Source organism: Ostrea edulis, chromosome 9, assembly GCF_947568905.1.
Source record: "Ostrea edulis chromosome 9, xbOstEdul1.1, whole genome shotgun sequence".
Classification (NCBI taxonomy): domain Eukaryota; kingdom Metazoa; phylum Mollusca; class Bivalvia; order Ostreida; family Ostreidae; genus Ostrea; species Ostrea edulis.
The window spans coordinates 66,703,897-66,727,333 of NC_079172.1; the positions used below are offsets into that span (position 1 = coordinate 66,703,897).

The 23,437-nt window shown below is 36.3% G+C and overlaps 2 protein-coding genes across 3 annotated transcripts; both read right to left on the minus strand.

Annotated features, from left to right (window-relative positions):
- Window positions 1–836: 836 nt before the first annotated feature.
- On the minus strand, window positions 837–20,417 carry LOC125659977 (tumor necrosis factor ligand superfamily member 10). Of its 2 annotated transcripts, XM_056150362.1 has the most exons (6): window positions 20,241–20,417; window positions 11,849–11,887; window positions 4,479–5,100; window positions 3,311–3,347; window positions 2,973–3,077; window positions 837–1,900 (listed from the first exon to the last, which is right to left on the minus strand). In XM_056150362.1, exons 3-6 carry the CDS (start codon window positions 4,857–4,859, stop codon window positions 1,476–1,478), a joined length of 948 nt encoding a protein of 315 aa, XP_056006337.1. In that variant the 5' UTR covers window positions 4,860–5,100; window positions 11,849–11,887; window positions 20,241–20,417; the 3' UTR covers window positions 837–1,475. The 2 variants fall into 2 exon arrangements, with proteins under 2 accessions (XP_056006337.1, XP_056006336.1); XM_056150361.1 differs by lacking the exons at window positions 11,849–11,887; window positions 20,241–20,417 and having other exon boundaries at window positions 4,479–5,177.
- LOC125659980 (tumor necrosis factor ligand superfamily member 15-like) lies at window positions 13,055–17,348 on the minus strand. Its single transcript, XM_048891826.2, has 4 exons — window positions 14,552–17,348; window positions 14,367–14,409; window positions 14,141–14,236; window positions 13,055–13,892 (listed from the first exon to the last, which is right to left on the minus strand). Exons 1-4 carry the CDS (start codon window positions 14,768–14,770, stop codon window positions 13,468–13,470), a joined length of 783 nt encoding a protein of 260 aa, XP_048747783.1. The 5' UTR covers window positions 14,771–17,348; the 3' UTR covers window positions 13,055–13,467.
- Window positions 20,418–23,437: the final 3,020 nt, after the last annotated feature.

Genomic DNA, 23,437 nt, shown 5'->3' on the forward strand with positions numbered 1-23,437 from the left:
TATATATATATACTTTTTATTTTCTTATAAACTGTGACCTTTTGTTCTACTTTCATAAAATTTCTAATTTTGACTTTTTGTCTTATTTTCTTATAAAACTGTGACTTTTTGTCCTGTGACATTTTGTCCTACTTTCATAAAATTTCTTATTGTGACTTTTTGTCCATGGTCATTTTGTCCGTGACTTTTTGTCTGTGACTTTCTGTCCTACATTCAAACAAAATACCTTTTTTCGCTTGTCTGTTGTTTCGAATAATTGTGAAGTCAACACGAGTGTTTAAGAAAAGTAACTACTTTCATTCAAAGTATGGGGCATATTATGTTTCCTAATACTTCTGTGCGTTCCGTGTGATTTGTGTTAGACAAAGAAAACTCTCATTTATGTTGTTTTTGAGAAAAATAGATAGACCGATCGCTTCAAAAATCTAGAACCCCTGCGTTACTGAATCTTTTCACCATGGTCACGATGTTCCACGGTGGTAATGGGACGATCGCTGTTTGAGGGAGAGTGTAAAGGTTACTCTGTTTGGGGGGGGGGGTGTCAGGAGAACTTACTGTTTGACAGGGAATGCAGGGGAAGCTTACTCTGTTTGACAGGGAGTGCAGGGGGAGATTACTCTGTTTGACAGGGAGTGCAGGGGGAGATTACTCTGTTTGACAGGGAGTATAAGGGGAGCCTACTCTGTTGACTGCAGCAGTCAATATGTCCTGATTAATGCACAGTTTCTTGTCTAGCTGTTGTTTTTGTGGTATCCGGCTACAAGTCTTCCTTTGATAGTTTTGTTTTTGTGGTAGTCCAGCTCGAATGTGGTCTTAAAAGGCTTTCTCAAGCACTGTTTTCTTTTTTTTTTTTTTTTGCTGCTGAGTATCCTAGTCAGTTAACCATTTAAAATCCATATTATTTTGAATATTTTATTTTGAATATTAAAGTCTCCAATGTATTTTCAACCATCAAAGACGAGGATTATATTTCACATGGGCAACAAATAGTATGAGCTTAAATCGCCACAACATTCCATCAGCATGACAATATCACACACACACACACACACACACACACATATATATATATATATATACATGTATATGATATATATATATTAGTAACAGCACTGTATATACTAATATATATATATATTAGTAACAGCACTGTGAATAATGAAATATGTACATTATGGAGTGTGAATGATGCATGATAAGCAAAGGTCAAAATGTATGATCCATTCTCATCATTCATCACAAGTCAGTTAAAGCCACAGGTATAAATTAAATCACTTATCAGTATGGACATGTAGTTTGTGAATTATGATACAATGTCAGAGTTTATGTGAAATCAAAGATTATGGAAATGTTTGACACACTCAATGTCAGAGTTTATGTGAAATCAAAGATTATGGAAATGTTTGACACACTCAATTTGTAAAATCTATGTGATCCTCGCATCATATATATTTATATAATCCTTGAAATCCTCACTAAATCATATGAAGTCCAAAATAGTTACTATAACAGGAATCGGTCAATCGGTCAAAGTCCGTCACTCTGACCATCACCTCGGTCCCTTTCTCTAAATAAAACACCGCCCCGATATAACTCGTGCTGTTGCTGGTTTTTAGATCGGACTGTAGTTCGCATTTGGACTGCGAACTTTCCAATAATTTTTCGGGAGGGTGATTTTTCATGTTCGCCCTCTGGTGATAAATGAAATGTGAGAGAGACATATACATAGACCTAGCGTCCTCTTGGTCCATGGTCTTATTCATCTGGAATGTAACCTGGCTGTAAATATAGTAGAAGCCCTTTTTGGACACGTTGAATCTCCCAGTGTTCGGGAAATAGGTGATTCCGTTGTTGATGAAAGAATGGGCGTCGTTATAGTCCCATAATACATTATCTTTCTCTGGAAATAAAACATGTGATTCATAGTGACACGAGTTAGTCAGGAGTTTACTATGTGATACATACTGAGATCGATGTCCATGTGTACATTGTTTAAATTATGACGGCTTAACTTAAAAAAAAATGAGGCTATAGCTGTTTTCCGATACATTGAACGATTGCTAAAGACTAACTATTGTCTAGTACAGTGAGCGACTGCTAGAGGCTAGTGAACGACTGCTAGAGGCTAGCTATTGTCTAGTACAGTGAGCGACTGCTAGAGGCTATCTATTGTCTAGTACAGTGAGCGACTGCTAGAGGCTAGCTATTGTCTACTACATTGAACGATTGCTAGAGGCTATCTATTTTCAGATAATATTTAAATTTCCAATGTTTTTCTCATTGATATCTTTACATGTTCAAATAGTAATGAAAGGCATGAATGCACTGCAATTGTATGTGTATAAATGGAGAACTAAATAAATAGGCCTATGTAGAGTCTATTTTAACAGATAGCAATTTCGATAGAAATGAAATCATAATGTAAAATATAAGAAATAAATTTCTTTTTAGAAAATACATGAGGGTATGAACTGCATGTAACGCTTCACACTTGTGTACTTCTAATGTAAGTTCCAGTAATTTTAACATAATCATGATCAATGGTGAAATTCACGTACGTTTTAATGGCTTCAACATCAATAGTGAAATTCACGTACGTTTAAGTCGTTTTAATGTCTTGCTAATTCACGTACGATTAAGTTGTTTTAATGTCTTGCTAATTCACGTACGTTTAAGTCGTTTTAATGTCTTGCTACGTTTAAGTCGTTTTAATGTCTTGCTAATTCACGTACGTTTAAGTCGTGTTAATGTCTTGCTAATTCACGTACGTTTAAGTCGTGTTAATGCCTTGCTAATTCACGTACGTTTAAGTCGTGTTAATGTCTATGTCTTGCTAATTCACGTACATTTAAGTCGTGTTAATGTCTTGCTAATTCACGTACATTTAAGTCGTTTTAATGTCTTGCTAATTCACTTACGTTCTAATGACTTGCTAATTCACTTACGTTTTAATGACTTGCTAATTCACTTACGTTTTAATGTGTCTTCTCGTTTTACGTTGACTACTCTCGCAGCAAAATGTTTCTTTTCATCTTCATAGCGTACACTCTGTGCACAGTTGATTTCATACTGCGGACCTGTGAGACGACAGTTCAACAATATAATGAATTTTGTTAGTAAGGCCTACCATACAAGAACAAATCATGATATTGTGTTAATAATATTTTTAACTATCTTTATCACTGACTTATTTATCATAATGATAATCAAAAGTACATGTTTTTCTGTAAAGTATATAGTAAAGTATATAGACATAACAATGTATAGATATAGATGTCTCTGATATAACAAACACTATAATGACACTTACTTCGAGCCCGATCCTCTCGGTATTTTCTGGTAACAAACTAAAATAGTAATAAAAAACACAAGATATGATTATAATCTATAATATATTAAGTCTCCCAAACGAAGTACTGGCTGCATAAAAGTGGCTTTTTCCAAGTACTACTATTTTCCTCCCTTGACAAATCCATGCCAATTTTAAGTTTATTTAACAAATCAAGATCACAAAGATTTTGATTTGGAATTTTTTTTAAAAAAGGAATCCCCTTTTTTCCTTCAGTGAAACTGGTGTCAATTGACCCTGATCCTAGTGTGTAGGTCCCAACATCCTCTCATCATTTTTTATGATCCCAAGTCTCTATCAGTCCTGGTTTTAAAGTTATATGAGTTTTTATAATCAAGGTCAACTCAAAGGTCCAGGTCTCTATCAATCCTGGTTCAGAGGCCAAGGTCACTGGAATCACTTGACTTTGATACCAATTTGTAGATCCCATCATCTTTTCATTATTTCTGAAGATCCCATCTCTTTATCAGACCTAGTTCTTAAGTAATACCAATCTTATGATCTAAAGTCAAAGGTCAAGGTCACTGGATTCACTTGACCTTGTTACTAGTTTGTAGATCCCATCATTTTTTCATCATTTCAGAAGACACCATGTCTCTATCAGACCTGATTCTTAAGTAAAACCAATTTATGTTCAAAGATCAGAGGTCAAGTCACTGGAGTTACTTGACCTTGATACTAATTTGTACATCCCATCATTCTTTCATCATTTCTTAAGACCCCGTGTCTCTCTCAGACCTAGTTCTTAAGTAATACCAAAGTCATGTTCAAAGATCAGAGATCAAGGTCACTGGAGTCACTTGACCTTGATACTAATTTGTACATCCCATCATTCTTTCATCATTTCTTAAGACCCAATGTCTCTTTCAGACCTAGTTCTTAAGTAATACCAAAGTCATGTTCAAAGGTCAGAGATCAAGGTCACTGGATTCACTTGACCTTGATACTAGTTTGTAGGTCCTGTCATCCTCTTGCCATTTATGAAGTAGCTGCAGAGCTGTAGCTCTCTATAAAAATATCTGTTCCGTCACAATATTTTTGTGTTGTACTTGTGTACCAAAAACCTGGGTTCAAATCCCACCAGAGGCACATTTTATAATCTATCCACGCCCGATTCATAAAAACTTACTAGATCCACCAACTTTTGAAGCTGCTCCTGGGTGTCTGCACAACACACCCTCTCTCCGTCGGAATCCGTTGTCTCCGAGAATGTTTGTAAATTAAGTAAATCGTCGTCCGTATGAAGGGACAGGTCCTGGCAGGGAAGACAGAGGGCCGTGGGATGGGGTACCACTTCTCTGTCCTCGCGATCATTTTGCCACACAATAACAACAGTCAAGGCGATAATCAACAACAACATATTTAAAATCATCATCACTATCGCGAAATTCCGCCATCTTGTCCTGTAATCTGTAGTATCGTGTTTTTTGTTAGAATCCTCTAATTTCCCTCCGTCTTCTGTCCCTAGAAATTTAGTTTTCTCCTTGTCCTCGGCCATTTTAGTTGTCATTCGTCGCGATAAACATTATCATAAAGCCTACCTCGGTAGAGCGGTTCTAGGTCAGCTACACAGTAGATCTATTTTAAGACCTGGGATTTCCTCTGCCTGTGTGAACAGGCATTTTCCGAAAATCCCAAGTCTTCGTTCTCATTTAAATGATTTTGAAGAAGAAACAAATTAAAACGAGTGGACTTGGCATTTGGCCTAGTGATTATTTGAAACCAATTATGTGGGGCCCTTGAGGGCAGGCCTACAAAAATAAAGAGCAACATACAAAAGAAGAAAGTCAGAATTGACATCATGTATAACATGTTGATAAAAAGAAAGAGAGATTATACCAGTTAGGATTACCTGTATTCGGTAAATAGGGTATGCTTATGATTAAGACATGCATATATATGTGATTCGATATACTTACAAAAAAGAACCTGTAATTTGTACACCTGTACTACTTGAGTATTGACATTATTACTCCTTCACATTGGCTTGGTTGATCTAGAATCTATATCTGGTGCATACCTTTGAATATGCATTGGTCAAGATTAGACAGAAAATTGTTAAATAGATGTCCCATGTTACATGAATCAATCAGGACCGTCGCACATGCCAGCTGTTATCTGTACATCTAAGCAGTAGCGAATCCAGAAGTTTATCAAAGGGGAGATGGGAGTTAAAGGATGTTGAAGACCAAAAAAAATAAAAATAAAATAAAGACAAAAATGGCCATTTTTGTTATGAAAAGGGGTGTGTAGATTGGTCACAACCCACCCACCCCCCGTAGCCCACCCCCACCCCCGCCATTGCCAAATACATTGTGGTTGCTCTCATCTCAATATGATATCTTGTTTTCCTTGTTTGATTTTTAAAATTCCTCCGATCCTCCAAATAGCCTACTCGTATGACATTTAGAATTTTTGAATTGAGCCAACGTTGTTGAAGGAAGATAAGAAGGGGAACTGAGAGTAATGAATCATGCAATACTTTGGGAAATGCCGATCCGTGACTCGCCATTTATAAACATTTACCTGTTGACCACAAATATTGTCCGGATATGAGTAAGTGTGAATGATTGATTTCGCACTTCGTAACTTCACGGTTATTTGTTTAGTTGGTTTTTCTTTTCTTTCCTTTTTATTCTTATTATCATCATTATTATTTTTCATTTTTATCATTATTATCATTAATTTTTTGGTAAAATATTTTTCATTTTTAGCTCACCTGAACCGAAGGTTCAAATGAGCTTTTCTGATCACATTTTGTCCGTCGTCCATCTGTCTGTCCGTCTATCTGTCCGTCCGTCTGTAAACTTTTCACATTTTCGACTTCTTCTCCAGAACCACTGGGCCAATTTCAACCAAACGTGGCCAAAAGCATCCTTGGGTGAAGGGCTTTCAAGTTTCTTTAAATGAAGGGCCATGTCCCTTTCAAAGGGGAGATAATCACAAAAATGCAAAAATAGGGTGGGGTCATTTACAAATCTTCTTCTCAAGAACCACTCAGCCAGAAAAGCTGAAATTTACCTAAAAGCTTCCTGACATATTGCAAATTCAAGTTTGTTCAAATCATGGCCCCCGGGGGTAGGATGCGGCCACAAGGGGGGATCACAGTTTTACATACAAATATATAGGGAAAAACTTTAAAAATCTTCTTCTCAAGAACCACTAAGCCAGAAAAGCTGAGATTTACATGAAAGCTTCCTGACATAATGCAGATTCAAGTTTGTTCAAATCATGGGCCCCGGGTGTTGGATGGGGCCACAATAGGGGATCAAAGTTTTACATACAAATATATAGGGGAAAACTTCTTCTCAAGAACCACTCAGCTAGAAAAGCTGATTTTTACATGAAAACTTTCTGACATAGTGCAGATTTAAGTTTGTTCAAATCATGGCCCCCGGGGGTCGGATGGGGCCACAAGGGGGGATCACAGTTTTACATACAAATATATAGGGAAAAACTTTAAAAACCTTCTTCTCAAGAACCACTAAGCCAGAAAAGCTGAGATTTACATGAAAGCTTCCTGACATAATGCAGATTCAAGTTTGTTCAAATCATGGCCCCCGGGGGTAGGATGGGGCCACAAGGGGGGATCAAAGTTTTACAAACAAATATATAGGGAAAAACTTTAAAAATCTTCTTCTCAAGAACCACTAAGCCAGAAAAGCTGAGATTTACATGAAAGCTTCCTGACATAATGCAGATTTAAGTTTGTTCAAATCATGGGCCCCGGGTGTTGGATGGGGCCACAATAGGGGATCAAAGTTTTACATACAAATATATAGGGAAAAACTTCTTCTCAAGAACCACTCAGCTAGAAAAGCTGATTTTACATGAAAACTTTCTGACATAGTGCAGATTTAAGTTTGTTCAAATCATGGCCCCCGGGGGTCGGATGGGGCCACAAGGGGGGATCAAAGTTTTACATACAAATATATAGGGAAAAACTTTAAAAATCTTCTTCTCAAGAACCACTAAGCCAGAAAAGCTGAGATTTACATGAAAGCTTCCTGACATAATGCAGATTCAAGTTTGTTCAAATCATGGGCCCCGGGGGTTGGATGGGGCCACAATAGGGGATCAAAGTTTTACATACAAATATATAGGGAAAAACTTCTTCTCAAGAACCACTCAGCTAGAAAAGCTGATTTTACATGAAAACTTTCTGACATAGTGCAGATTTAAGTTTGTTCAAATCATGGCCCCCGGGGGTCGGATGGGGCCACAAGGGGGGATCACAGTTTTACATACAAATATATAGGGAAAAACTTTAAAAATCTTCTTCTCAAGAACCACTAAGCCAGAAAAGCTGAGATTTACATGAAAGCTTCCTGACATAATGCAAATTCAAGTTTGTTCAAATCATGGGCCCCGGGTGTTGGATGGGGCCACAATAGAGGATCAAAGTTTTACATACAAATATATAGGAAAAATCTTTTAAAATCTTCTTCTCAAGAACCACTGAGCCAGAAAAGCTGATTTTTACATGAAAACTTTCTGACATAGTGCAGATTCAAGTTTGTTCAAATTATGGCCCCGGGGGTAGGATGGGACCACAAGGGGGAATCAAAGTTTTACATACAAATATATAGGGAAAAACTTTAAAAATCTTCTCAAGAACCACTAAGCCAGAAAAGCTGAGATTTACATGAAAGCTTCCTGACATAATGCAGATTCAAGTTTGTTCAAATCATGGGCCCCGGGGGTTGGATGGGGCCACAATAGGGGATCAAAGTTTTAGATACAAATATATAGGAAAAATCTTCTTCTCAAGAACCACTGAGCCAGAAAAGCTGATTTTTACATGAAAACTTTCTGACATACTAGCAGATTAAAGTTTGTTCAAATCATGGCCCCCGGGGGTCGGATGGGGCCACAAGGGGGGATCACAGTTTTACATACAAATATATAGGGAAAAACTTTAAAAATCTTCTTCTCAAGAACCACTAAGCCAGAAAAGCTGAGATTTACATGAAAGCTTCCTGACATAATGCAGATTCAAGTTTGTTCAAATCATGGGCCCCGGGTGTTGGATGGGGCCACAATAGAGGATCAAAGTTTTACATACAAATATACACGAAAAATCTTCTTCTCAAGAACCACTGAGCCAGAAAAGCTGATTTTTACATGAAAACTTTCTGACATAGTGCAGATTCAAGTTTGTTCAAATCATGGCCCCCGGGGGTAGGATGGGGCCACAAGGGGGGATCACAGTTTTACATACAAATATATAGGGACAACTTTAAAAAATCTTCTTCTCAAGAACCACTAAGCCAGAAAAGCTGAGATTTACATGAAAGCTTCCTGACATAATGCAGATTCAAGTTTGTTCAAATCATGGCCCCCGGGGGTAGGATGGGGCCACAAGGGGGGATCAAAGTTTTACAAACAAATATATAGGGAAAAACTTTAAAAATCTTCTTCTCAAGAACCACTGAGCCAGAAAAGCTGAGATTTACATGAAAGCTTCCTGACATAATGCAGATTCAAGTTTGTTCAAATCATGGCCCCCGGGGGTAGGATGGGGCCACAAGGGGGGATCAAAGTTTTACAAACAAATATATAGGGAAAAACTTCTTCTCAAGAACCACTCAGCTAGAAAAGCTGATTTTACATGAAAACTTTCTGACATAGTGCAGATTTAAGTTTGTTCAAATCATGGCCCCCGGGGGTCGGATGGGGCCACAAGGGGGGATCACAGTTTTACATACAAATATATAGGGAAAAACTTTAAAAATCTTCTTCTCAAGAACCACTAAGCCAGAAAAGCTGAGATTTACATGAAAGCTTCCTGACATAATGCAGATTCAAGTTTGTTCAAATCATGGGCCCCGGGTGTTGGATGGGGCCACAATAGAGGATCAAAGTTTTACATACAAATATATAGGAAAAAAATCTTTTAAAATCTTCTTCTCAAGAACCACTGAGCCAGAAAAGCTGATTTTTACATGAAAACCTTCTGACATAGTGCAGATTCAAGTTTGTTCAAATCATGGTCCCGGGGGTAGGATGGGACCACAAAGGGGAATCAAAGTTTTACATACAAATATATAGGGAAAAACTTTAAAAATCTTCTTCTCAAGAACCACTAAGCCAGAAAAGCTGAGATTTACATGAAAGCTTCCTGACATAATGCAGATTCAAGTTTGTTCAAATCATGGGCCCCGGGTGTTGGATGGAGCCACAATAGGGGATCAAAGTTTTACATACAAATATATAGGAAAAATCTTCTTCTCAAGAACCACTGAGCCAGAAAAGCTGATTTTTACATGAAAACTTTCTGACATACTAGCAGATTCAAGTTTGTTCAAATCATGGCCCCCGGGGGTCGGATGGGGCCACAAGGGGGGATCAAAGTTTTACATACAAATATATAGTCATAGGCGTAGCTTGGGTTCGAATATTACCGAGGCATGGGGTCTGGGGGGCGCAGCCCCCAGAAGCTATCGACATTTTAACAACGTAAAAGGTGGGTTTTTTTTACCGAGGCAGCTGCCTCGGTTGCCTCAATGGAAGCTACGCCACTGATAGTTAAAATCTTCTTCTCAATAACCAGTTAACCACTGAGTCAGAAAAGCTGATATTTACAAGAAAACCACCTATACACCACATACCACTACTCATACACCACTTACCACCACCTATACACCACATACCAACACCTATACACCCATTACTACCACCTGTATACCACTACTGCCACACCAGATGCCATCACTTACATCTTCTTTAACATTACTCACAACACCTATATAGTTTTGCATTTCTTAGCATCAGAATATTAATGAAAGAGATTGATCTACCGTTATTAGTTTGCGTGTGTCACCACCATAGTAACACCCACATTTTATTAACATCACATATCACCACTTATACACCACACACTGCTACTTATACCCTAAATAAAACCTACTCCCCACTATTGCCACATTAGTTCCCATGACTTAGGGTTTCTTTAACACTACTCACACTATTACCTATATAGGTCCTTAATTTTGCATTTCTTTCCATATTAATTAAAGAGATTGATTTAGCGTTATTAGTTTGCATGTTTCACCACCATAACACCGCTTACATTTTCGTTAACACCACATACTACCACCCAAATTTTCATTAACATCATATACCACCAATTATGTACCACATACCACCACCTATCACCCCTCACATTCTCATGAACACGACTACTGGCACCACAGTTGCCACCACTCATATTTACTTTAACAAGGATCCGTGTTTACCGTACTCTCAATTGTGTAATCATTATAAAAATTAAAATTGTTCATTATCTTCACTTTTTCATGAAAAATTATGAGACTTCCTATAGTTGATATAGTAAAAACTCAGATCTATAGAGAGACCAAGTGCTCCGATAAAAGGAAGTTTAAAATGCATCTAATGCAGGATACTCTTCTTTCTTTTTTTTCATTTTCAAGAGTATGCTAGAAATAATCAGATGCAGAAAGGGGGGTTTCTTTAGGTGTCAGAAGTGTGTCCTAACTCTTCCTCTTGTAACAGGAATATAAATATAATTATACACTTTATACACCACCATACACCGTATATCGTCACCCCTTTACACTCTGCTCGCAAAAATTATGTAAATTAGATTTCCTTACATAACGTAGTGATGATCGGGATCGGGAGAAAATAGAGGGGCGATCAAGGTCACAATGTGAATTATGACCTTCGCGCAAATATAAAAATGTTGAGTGATTTGATACGAAATTGAAATAATATATTATCTGACCAGCATTTGACAAGAAAATTTTTCACGTATACAGCTTATCACTTGATAACGCCTATCAATATAACGACAATGAATTGTAAGATGTACGTCGTGACGTACTTTTTTGTTGTGATCTCATAGGGTGCAAAGTGCACAGATAGTTGTTTTTTATATACAATAAAACTGTTCTGCTACATGTATATCCATAATAGAGTTGATGTCCAAAGTACTTAATGGAGTAAAAATGAATTATTTTTAAATATATAGCGTAAAACTATATGGGATCCGGGTTAGAATAAGTCCTCACTTCCCCTTGCTTGTCGTCAGAGGCGACTAAATGGGGCGGTCTTTCGGATGAGATCGCAAAAACCGAGGTCCCGTGTCACGGCAGGTGTGGCACGATAAAGATCCCTCCCTGCTCAAAGGCCGTAAGCGCCGAGCATAGGCCTAAATTTTGCAGTCCTTCACGGGCAGTACGTCTCCTGCAGAAAGATCTTACTCAAACCATACAATATAGTGAACATATGCATAAACTCTTTGCATGTTAACCGAATTCAGTTTTTTAGAACTACCGAATAGCTGAGCTCATTGTTTACAAAACAAAGTCAGGGCGATTTTCTGAAAATAGCCGCTGAACCGACCATCGGCCCGCACTCAAAACTGCACTCAGTTGACCCGTCTATCGAGGCGCGTTATACTACTTGCATCATTTCTAACTTTAATTTCAGATCTTTATCTTGAAAACTTCAGATTCACAATAGTACTGTACATACCCTTCGCTTTCCATCCATATCAGATTTCTCTGGCGTGTCCTTAAAAGTGAAAACTTGGTTATCTATGTTTTTTTGTCAATATATGTATTTGCTTTAGCCGTTTCTACCATGCAAAGTTACGTAGGACCCCGCACAGACAGATGGTATTTCATAGTTTCTTTCCCCGGGGTGTGTGTGTATTGATCCATACGTTAGCATTTTTTCTGTAAAGACTTTCATCTCAGAAATACAATTCTTGAAAAGGGGTTCCTCATTTCCTGGACCATGCTGATTAATATGTGGATTCGATATATCTCAGTGAACTTGAATTGAAAGACACCAGTCTTCCACATCTGCTTCATACTTAGATATTTTATTGAACATAGATGTTAACGGCAAACAACTCAATTATATGACAAACGGGATGCTTTCAGCTTCTCCATCGTCAAGTTCCCATATTTATGTATTGCAATACATATTCCATTTATATCACCTGCATATGGTATTTATGTCTTTCAACTAATTCGATACGCAGAGCTTGTTCTACGTTTTATCAGTTTTTAAGCCTAGACAGGCTACCAACAAACAATTTGATGGTGCAGGGGTTTCAACAGTCTCGTTCACAGTCAGCATTTTACATTTATGGTCGTTATAACGATCTTATTTGCCAATACCTGTCATTAGGTCAAATGCTGTCTGACGTGATTCATATCAATTGTTAGTCCGTTCTTTACACACTGATTTTGACTGAGGATTACTCCGTTTACCTGATCAGGATATAGGGCTCACGGTTGGCAGGGGATGCTTACTCCTCCTAGGCACTAGATCCCATCTCCGACATGACCAGAGACCTATGTTTACCCAACTCTTAATGTTTTATTCCTTATAGGAGTTACGAGATTGATCACCGTTCGTTATCTTCACCTTCCATATGTAATAACGCTGTGTTAAAGTCATGATGTTAATACAGATAAAACAATGGTTTAATTATATCCAAACGGCTATAGGCTACATAAAAGATGAGTGGAAATAATAGCAAAAATTAAAGTCTTGTAGAGAGTGTAAACTTTACCTTTCATCCGAGAATTTTAAAAAAAAATTGGAGACGGGGCCGATTTTAGTACTTTGTTTCCATGCTCGTAAATTTATACCTTATTACCCAGTTATCGTTCTTAACCAGCGATTGAACCCGTAACTGCAGTCTTCAGACCAAAAGTAGAGAGAGAAAACAATTTCTGATTTTATTTTCAACATTTTTTTTCCATTTCAGTAGGTTCCAGACCTACAAACAACATTGTAATTGCAATGTTAAAATGTCACAAAACATGCAAATTTAATGTAGTTAGTTAGATATTAAAGAACTACAGACATATTTATTAACAGTTATCTTTCTGTCCGCAAAAGATGTGGCAACATTCGCGGAATGTAAATAATGCAATTACATTTCTCCGAGTCTATTCTTTTATCTGCATCCTTTATTGATACAATGGCAGTGACACATGCAATGAACTACAGATCAGTCAGTTTGATCGCCTTTTCTCACCAAGACTTTAGCGGAACTTTTGGAGCACGAAGTACACCGAAGCCAGGGGTAGGATGTTGGAATTTAGGGGCGGATCTTCGAATTCTCGTCTCAGCGTTCACAACATGTGGAGACCAAATACGTTTCTGGATGGATTTTTAATGTAGGTCAGATTAGACACCTTCAGATAAACTTCATCCCCAGCCTGTAGTTGGACGTCAGCCCCGAGAAAGGACTGGTAAACCATGAACTGCTGGTTTGCCGACCTCTCGTACGGACGGTTGGTTTCAATGAGGGCCTCTTCATCGGGTTTCAGGATGTTGTACTTGTAGAACCGCATGGTGATGGAGTTTGGCATCCCGGGTGGCATCGGGGCCTTGTTGTCGTAGATCTGATGAAGGTCTAGGAAGCCATAGAGATGATAGAATCCGGAAGCTGGGACCACTAGTCGGCCATTTCTGTACTCCACGCCGTTCTGCATCAGACAGTTGTTTCCGTCTTTGTTCCACTCTCGGACGGAATACAAATCACGTGGTCTGTCAGCTGTTAAATACAAATTTATTGTGCGTGCATTTATTACACTACCTCAGGCATATATCAAACACTTAGATATTTTCTGAATTGAGTATATTTTTATTTGTCAAGATATTGAAGACATTTTCGTGTACAAATGTAGTTATGTTATGAAATCAATACTATAACGATTAATGACATTTTCGTGTAGTTATGTTATGAAATGAATATTGAAATGATTTCAGCCATGTTCATTTATAATTTTAACAATGAAGTACCATCTGCAGTGTTTATTTTGGATCCCGTGATGTGTGCTGTAGGCTTTAGGTTCCAGCTCACGTCCATGAACTTTGTCAAGTCATGCATTTGGGCAGCTAAACAGAATGAGATAACACAATATGTTATGAACAAAGTTCACATTACACAGCACGAAATTCATACCGCTATCTCGTATTGGCCGACAGCCAACATATAAATACACTAAAAATACTTAATCCTCAATACCTGATTTTCTTTCCTTCTCCGTGTGAAGAGTCGAATTAAATCTCTGAAAAAACGAATTTTAAAATACACAAGTTTTGTTTTTCGCCATGGTTACGGTCGTTACACTCTATTTATCCCTATCGATCAACTAATATCATGCACCGACACAAACAGTATAGAAGTAGGTCAGTTACAAATCAATATACCTGTGTTATAAAGCTCTTCAGTAATGGCACGTGACAGTTACAGCAGATTTTGTCTTTGTTGTCTGCACACGGTAAACACAGCTTTGCACAGGTCTCATCTTTTTCCCCCGCCATGTTCCACAACAACGCCAGCACGACGACCAGGACGGTTACATCCGTAAGAAATATTAAGATTGCCATGACGCGCACGTTAGCAAAAGCTGATAGTTTCATCGCCATTTTTTAAATTTCCTATGAAAATATCTTAAACAATTCGTAATACCCGTTGTGCGTTGTTATCCGACCGCTGGTCGGACTTTAATTTTTAACATACAAACAATTCAACAACAGCTGGTTAACAGTAATCGTCGCCGTGAGTTCGGCGCGTTTCTGTGTGCGTGGTAGCGATTACAAGGCCAATATACACAGGCTTTGAGTCACGTGGTAGATTTAGGTTTCATTTTGCTTTACGAGAATATCCAGTGACTCAGTTCAAAAATAGATTGCCAAGTAATCTCTAACCAGAGTTATCGTTCCCGCTACGCTCCACTAATACCTCTGTCAACGTCTAAAAAGTTATATCAAAATGTACAAAAACTAACTTAGCATATCGAACTGTAATGATAATATCTGAGCAAATCAAACACTTCTCTGAATTTTCTAAAATCAGAAGATGGTAAATATGAGACACCTGAGCGAATCAGAAGGTTTATATAAATATTCATTCATTCAATAATACTAGTATAATCATGGAATTCGTTGTTTTTGTGAACCTAATTAAGATTTAAAGCATAAAACTTAAACTTATAAAATTATTATCCATGATGCTATAGGTATAGGTAAGTTTTGCCAAGAATCTTGACATTTAGACGTTGACAGAGGTGTTGTAGCGCAGCGTAATACGCCCTCTGGTGAGAGATTGCAAAAATAGTTGATAGCCAATCTGAGCTGACCAAAGTACAGACCTATATTATTATATATAGTCAGATTGGTCTTCAACAAATACTTTATGTAAAGCAAACCGAGATACATTAAAGATACAAGATATTTTATTGACCAATCAAGGGCCCCGGAAGAGAAGTATAAATTTAAACATTATTTCTATAAAAATTCCACAATATTGCCCACTACATAACCATAACCAGGCATCAATGTCTCTATTGTTGATGAAATATCATTATACTTTTGTGTAAAAGTAGATGTTAATAAATGTACATATTGTATTCATACATTTAAATGTTCTTTTGCATCTAACAACAAACGATGAACTGCCAAAAACCTGCATGCACATGAAAATACATGTTTATACATTAGTTCTTTTACTTTTTTCAAAAATAAATTTTCAAAGCAAACATAAAATTTCTTTACTTTCATTATTCAAAATCCATATTAGTTTTCCATATTAGTTTCTCATATAAATCTATATTTTAAGTTCAGATAAGTGATCCAACATTGTTTGGATAGATGCAAACTATGATGGTTTATTTTGAAGATAAATGTTCTTTGACACTAAATATGCTTCCTTCAATAAGATAGAAGATGGATCAAGTCGAAACCAGTAATTCATCATGGCTTTGATAATTTGATATTACAATGGAAATCTCTTGTAACTTTGAGCATGCCTTCAAGGCCGGTTTTTATACAATTCATTTTGAGCAAAGGCAAAGGATTCCGAGTTACAGAAGTAGACATCAAGATACTTGTACTGTTGAACACATTCACTTGTTTTGAAGAGAAATTTTTTTTGACAATTTTCCCCCTGGTTTGTTAAAAATCGTTATTTTTGTCTTGGATAAATTAACATTAAAGCACCAGTCATCGCAATATTTTTCTAAAATATCTAGTTTTGATTGCAAACCTTTTGAAGTTCTTGATAGCAAGATTAGATCATCATCATACATCAAACAGTGAATTTTGTGATAATTGAAAGTAACAGAATCTATAGAGTCATCCATGTACTTAGGCAGATCATTAAGAAATATCTTAAATAGGTTTGGACTTAAATGATCCCCTTGCTTGACACCTTGTTGGATTTGGGGAAAAAATCAGTAATTGGATTGTGGATTTTTATACATCAAATACTTCTTTGATACATTTCTTTAACAATTTTGTAAAACTTCTGACCAACTTCTATTTGAAGAAGTTTAATTTTTATCCCAGTATGTATAACACTATCAAAAGCCTTGTGAAAATCTATAAAACATGCATACAGTTTTCCAATTTTTTATTACAATATTTATAAAAAAAAAAAAAAACATTCTAAAATAAACATATGATCGCATGTTCTAGCATGTTCTAGCTTTCTTGGTAAATCCTATCTGATAATCATCAATAATTTTGTCTTCTACAAGAAATTTGTCTAGCCTATTATTCATAACACTGTTAAAAAAATTCCAGTTAATCCCGTTACAGTAATCCCTCTATAGTTGTTGGGATCATTCTTGTCACAACCTTCATGATTTTGTATCGAACTGCTGCCAGTCCTAGAGGCAGTCCGTTCCCCCCCCCCCCCCCCCCCCTCTTTTTCGCCACAAATTACAAGGCGTTACTGGCATATATTGTTAATTAAAATTCGATCTATATTTATACAAGTTCAAGTTCCCTTATTTCGCTTACATCATCAATCAGTGGTACCTGAGGTACAATATCATTAATTAATGATAAGATAAAGATAAAGATCGATAGAAATTTAATTAGATTAAAAATAAGAGATAATGTGAGTAAAATACCAGATTTGGCGACCTATATGGCATTTCGGCTAATACTTGACATTCACAAGTGGGCCCCCATTTTGAAAATCCTGGATCGCCACTGAGCCCTGCACTATAGTTTATTCAATAGATTGTATTTTGTGCACATTTTAAAAATGTTCCCTTTCATCTAAGTGTTTAGAGAAATAGCACATAGTTATAAATATATGCAAACAAAAGAACCATGGGCCCAAATCGCTCACCTGAGTATTATTTGATATTATCAAATAAAGTTCTTGCTATAAAGAATCTATATACATAATATGAAAGTACCACCTTACCTAACGTAGGAGAAATTTAATAAGTTATGCACCTCTTGGGTTTTAGGGGCGAGGCAAAAACTGCCAAAAATTGACCAATTTACAAATAGAAAGAGTTGATATCACACAGTCAAAATAATTAAATAAAAAAAGCAGGAAAATATGCAGTTCCAAAATATATTCAAATCACTATAGACGTCTCTAAAATAAACAACTTTGTATTCAATATTTGTATTCATCTGAGGATGGATGTTAAAATCCAGAAAGCGCTTGTGATTTGAATATATTTTGGAACTGCATATTTTCCTGCTTTTTTTATTTATATATATATATATATATATATATATATATATATATATATATATATATACCAAAATTGTATGATCCTATGGAGTAGAGGGTTCACTTTGGTTCCAGGGTGGTACCAATATTATCATAATGATTTGAAGGATTTCTTTAAGTTTGCTGTTATTGTATAAAATCTAAATGCATATTTAGGAATAGCAGAAAAGGATGCACAAAAAATGGTGAATTTCACCAGAATATGCAGTTTTGAGGGCATTAAAGTTTTAAGAACACATTTCGAATTATTTGTTGCTGAACATTAGAATTTAGGTTAGATATTCAGAACAGGATTTTTTCTCTAGATTCCATGTAGCCCTTAGAACTAATGATACTTTTAGATAGTACTCAGGTGACCGATAAGGCCTCTGGACCTCTTGTTAAATGGAAATAACGAATTTCAGATTTCGACTTTAATTCGTTATTTCAAACTTTAAAGTTCGTTATAACTGATTAAATTTGTTATAACGAATTTGTAAACTTCGTAATAACGAATTTCAAAATTTGAAATAACGAATTCTGAAATTTGCTATGAAAGGTGAAGATAACGAACAGTGATCAATCTCATAACTCCTATAAAGAATACAAAATAAAAAGTCAGGCAAACACGGACCCCGGAACATACACTGCACCAGAGGTAGGATTTCCCAGTTTGTTATAACAAATTATGATGATGTGTATTGATGTACATGTTGCAACTCTTTTTCACATTTTTTAAAATTATTCGATTGGCTTCTAATCTCAGGGAATTCCCTTAAACTTCATTGCTTCTGACATTTTTTAATTGATACAAAATTGTATGGTAAACCCCTGTCCGAATTTTTATTATCTTATCGTCTGCAAACAAAACGCGTAGTTTTTTTTGTTTTTGTTTTTTTTTTTTTATCAAAGAAAGATAACTCTGTAAAGCAAAAGTCCATAGTCCCGGCATTTGGTATATAGTGACCGGGTACTATCACTTATACATTAAATGACGTTATCCAATGAAATTCCAAGGATTCATCATGTGATGCACTAATCCATTACAATACAAATGTAACATTCATATTGATCAACGTTTGTGAACGCGTAACATCCGGTCGGAGTCTACAAAATACCGCCATGTTTACAACATTTAGTGAACATTAATGATTGGATAAGTCATGGTAGTTTCTTTGGTTTTGATTGACTTAAGTTAGGCTTTGTTTGATCAGTTTTACTTATTTGGTTAGGCACTGGCCTCATGATTAGTTTTCTTATTCTGAGCAAACCTCAAGGTTTCAAATCTCTGAATAGTTAGCATATTTTTTGTTAGGAGTTAGGAGCTGCTAAAACCTCAAGGTTAACAGTGGGTATTTGGTATTGATACGATATTAATGAAAGGTGAAGATAACGAACAGTGATCAATCTCATAACTCCTATAAGCAATACAAAATAGATAGTTGGGCAAACACGGACCTCTGGACACACCAGAGGTGGGATCAGGTGCCTAGGAGGAGTAAGCATCCCCGGTCGACCGCTCACACCCGCCGTGAGCCATATATCTTGATCAGGTAAACGGAGTTATCCGTAGTCAAATCAGTGTGCCAAGAACGATCTAACAATCGGTATGAAACACGTCAGATAGCATTTCACCCATTGATAGGTTGTATGGGCAAACTAGATCGCTTTAACGACCATAGAATTAGCAAAATGCTGACTTTAAATGAGACTGTTGAAACCCCTGTACCATCAACTTGTTTGTCGGTAGCCTGTCTCGATTTAAAAACTGACAATACGCAGAACAAACTCTTGCATATGACAGTTTGAAAAACTTTTTTCAAGATAGTTTTTGAAAAACATCCTAATTCGTAGAAATATGACGTTGCAATTTTTTTTTCAAACTGTCATATGCAAATGAACAGCATTGTATTATGAAACTACTACCATTCCTGGTAATCCCATGTATTTGTAAAGACAACTCTGCTCAGAACTCACACAGAGCTTGGGACCCGGGCTTCAACAAACCAGTCATTTATCCCCCCATTTATCACTCATTCTTTTTATCCCCTCGCACCATGGCCAGTGTTGTAAATGGAAATAGTGATTTGCGCATTCCATGTACAAGATCTAGGTCATAATCAAGGTCACATAAAAAAGGTCAATGTCACTCTATCTTTCATGTGAGGGAGAATGTTCAGCTTTGTGGGACTTTGCTTGAATCACTTCCTCCATTTATTATTTATCTAGTTATCTATACACTACGTGTTTGGATTATTAATTGTATTCCCCCTAGTTATCTATACACTGTTTGGATTATTGATTGTATTCCCCCTGAACTCTTCAGTGATTGTTTGATTACGGTACAGTTAATGACATTTTGTGCAGATATATACTTACACACGAAGCAGTTCCCAGCACAGTTTCCATCCAAATCCTCTCTTTCACGATCACTTCATAAATGAATCCATGTATTCTTGAGTAATCATATTCGAAAAGGGCTTTTCGAAGTGAATTCTGGGAAGAGAGTAATAATTCAAAAGTACTAGGTTATGTTATCCAAGGTCGGGATTCATGTCAATGGCGGATCTAGAGGCGGGATTACGAGGGTTGTCAATGGCGGAATACTGGGATCTAGAGGCGGGATTACGAGGGTTGTCAGTGGCGGATTTAGAGGCAGGATTACGGGAGATCTAGAGGCGGGATTACGGGGTTGTCAGTGGCAGATTTAGAGGCAGGATTACGGGAGATCTAGAGGCGGGATTACGGGGTTGTCAGTGGCGGATCTAGAGGCGGGCTTACTGGAGCTGTCAGTGGCGGATCTTAGAAAGGCGGGCTTACGGGGGTTGCAACCCTCTTTCTCCTTTGGCTAAATATTTTTAAAAACAAAAATGACTATTTTTGCCATTTTGGGGTCTTCAACCCAGCCCACCCCCCACCCCCCCCCCCCACCCCCATCCCCACCCATTGGATAGAAGAGTTTCAAACTTGGGTCGCAACCCCTCCCCTCTCGAAATGTTTTTGGATCCGCCACTGCAATATTTTCAAACATTGGCCTTAACAAGTAGTAAGAAGTCCTGGAAAAGAAGATAACTTAATTAGTAAATCACATAATTTCTTAGACTATGCATTATTACTTAACTATGCTTAGTTTTTAATGTATGAAGAATAAAGATGAAAAGCGCCCTTTTGGGATATTAATTTTTTTATTTCATTGTGTTTTTTGTCGGTCACCAGCTCTGCAGAGCTTATTTTCCCCATGTAGTCCAATACTTAAATCAAAGCTTTATCTTATCTATATTATCTTATGTACGACATATTATGACATAGCTTTATATCATCTGATAGTTGAAACAATCCTAGCGAAACCGAATATTAAACCAAGCAAAAATTATTCCGAAGTCGCTAGCCTTTCCGACATTAGTGCAGTGTATTTCCTTTGAGAAACTTTGACCTAATTAACCTTTGGATTTGTTTTTCATTGTTTTAATCTCGTGTTACAGAATTTGTTATATATGTTAATCGTTAATTCCTATTTATTCCTTTGTAAATTGATACTGATTTAACTTTATTTTACTCCTATTATAAATTGAATCGAACGTAACAAGTTTTGAAGTGATTTGATGATCAACAAATAAAAGTTGGCAAATCGAAAACATTTTCTGAAATCTCGCCGATTTTTCCGAGTTTGGACTTTTAAAACTTCACTTTCATTTTCATTTTGAAGTGAAAAATATTTTCTAAAAATATTGTATCTTGAAATGTTTTAGTGATTGAATTTGGAACGGTTGAACTTGGTATATTTCATTCTTAATTCGGTATACGTAATTAAATCTGTGTGTGCATTTTTACCGAAAACAAGGGACCGCGAGAAAATACGAGAGTTGGAGTAATCTCTGTTATAGATACATGAATGTCTCTGATAAAAGTACTTGACTGATTCTGATATCCAGAAAATATCTGAACCTTTGCATGCAAACATACCTAATCGATTACCCAGTAAATCATTTTTTACACGCTTGCGAAAAATATCCGCGAGATTCGTGGGCCTTTCGGAGTTCAGATATTCCTCGCCACATGCATCAGTAAAATTACTAGTACATTAATTAACGTAACAAGACGCATTATACAAAGCTGACCTTCTGAAATGTAATAATGCTCAATTCAAAGTAAACCCAATTTTTAAGCCAATTTCGTGAAATTCTTTGGAAAATCATTTTTTTTTTTTTCCAAACTGTAATGGGCTGTATTAAAATATATATCGACATCGCAAATCACACTCTATAAGTAAATCAGAGTGATCTGCCCTTGCTCTGAAAACAATTTTCTCGATTTTACATTTTCGATTTAAATGAATAGAAATGCGTGACCGACAATATGTTAAATGAGTATGGTTTTAATGTTTTCGGAAAACTTACGTTCGAAACAAATATGCATGGACACGATTTTGGTACATATCTAAATAAATGATATGATAGTGTTTGACTCGTGTGATGCATATCTCACCCTTTCTCACTAAAGGAAGTCAGTTGATGTTACCGGTCGATCTGCTACGAACAGAAACAAATATGAACGAACTGAATACGTTTTATGGAAGGTTACATGTCTAGCCCAAATGTACACATATAAAAATCATCATGGTCTACGAAGTTTTGAAATAATGTCTCTGTAAACGCTCTGAATCGATACTTACGTTACTGTCGCCAAGTCGATGTAACCGAAGTTAGACCTAAAGTTTTACCTAATAATTCCATTTCCGGTTATATATACCATATTAAATTAAAAATATGTCATTGCATCTTTAGCAAAACGTTCTTTTTAAATGAAACTGCATCATCCATAACATAAAATAGGTTTTCTTTGTTAAAGACGTGTCAATAATTTTGATACATACGTTACCATGAACATACTTATCGTTTTCTGTGTTTTCAATATAATTTGTTGATTATTTCCATGTTTGTAGTTAGCCGTTTAAATGTTAAGTTATTTCGTGAACGCCGGTTATAGAAAGACCACTTTGTTTATAAACAGACCACTGTATTTTAATGCAAATGGTTTGCAGGGTATATACGTTACGTGATGTAGAAAGCATTCTTTTTTTCATATGCTATTTATTTTTATTGTTTGCAGTTGCTTTCCAATAATTTGTTGGATATTTTTTCTCACAATAAATTGAATTGTAACTTGTTTCAAACCAAATATTGTCTATATTCTTTGTACACTATTTTAGTACAAGGATGCATATTTACGTTACTGATTATTGAGAGTAAAATATTTGGTAACTATGTAGTTAATTATGTCAAATTTCGGATGATTTGATGGGAAATATATTTAAAAATCATGATGTATCCCTTAAGAAGCTAGATTTAGGGGAATCATTGTTTTATTGAAGAATAACATGAAAGGTTTTAATAGAAAAATTAAAACCATATCGTAAAAAAAAAAAATTGTGTATGTATTCGTTTTCACAACCATGTAACTTACAGATATATATTATTTGCCTGGATTCATGTTAAACATACAATGTCCAACTTTTGAAGCATGACCTTTGATAACAATTTCCCGCTATGCAGATATATTATTGAAGCATAGAAGAA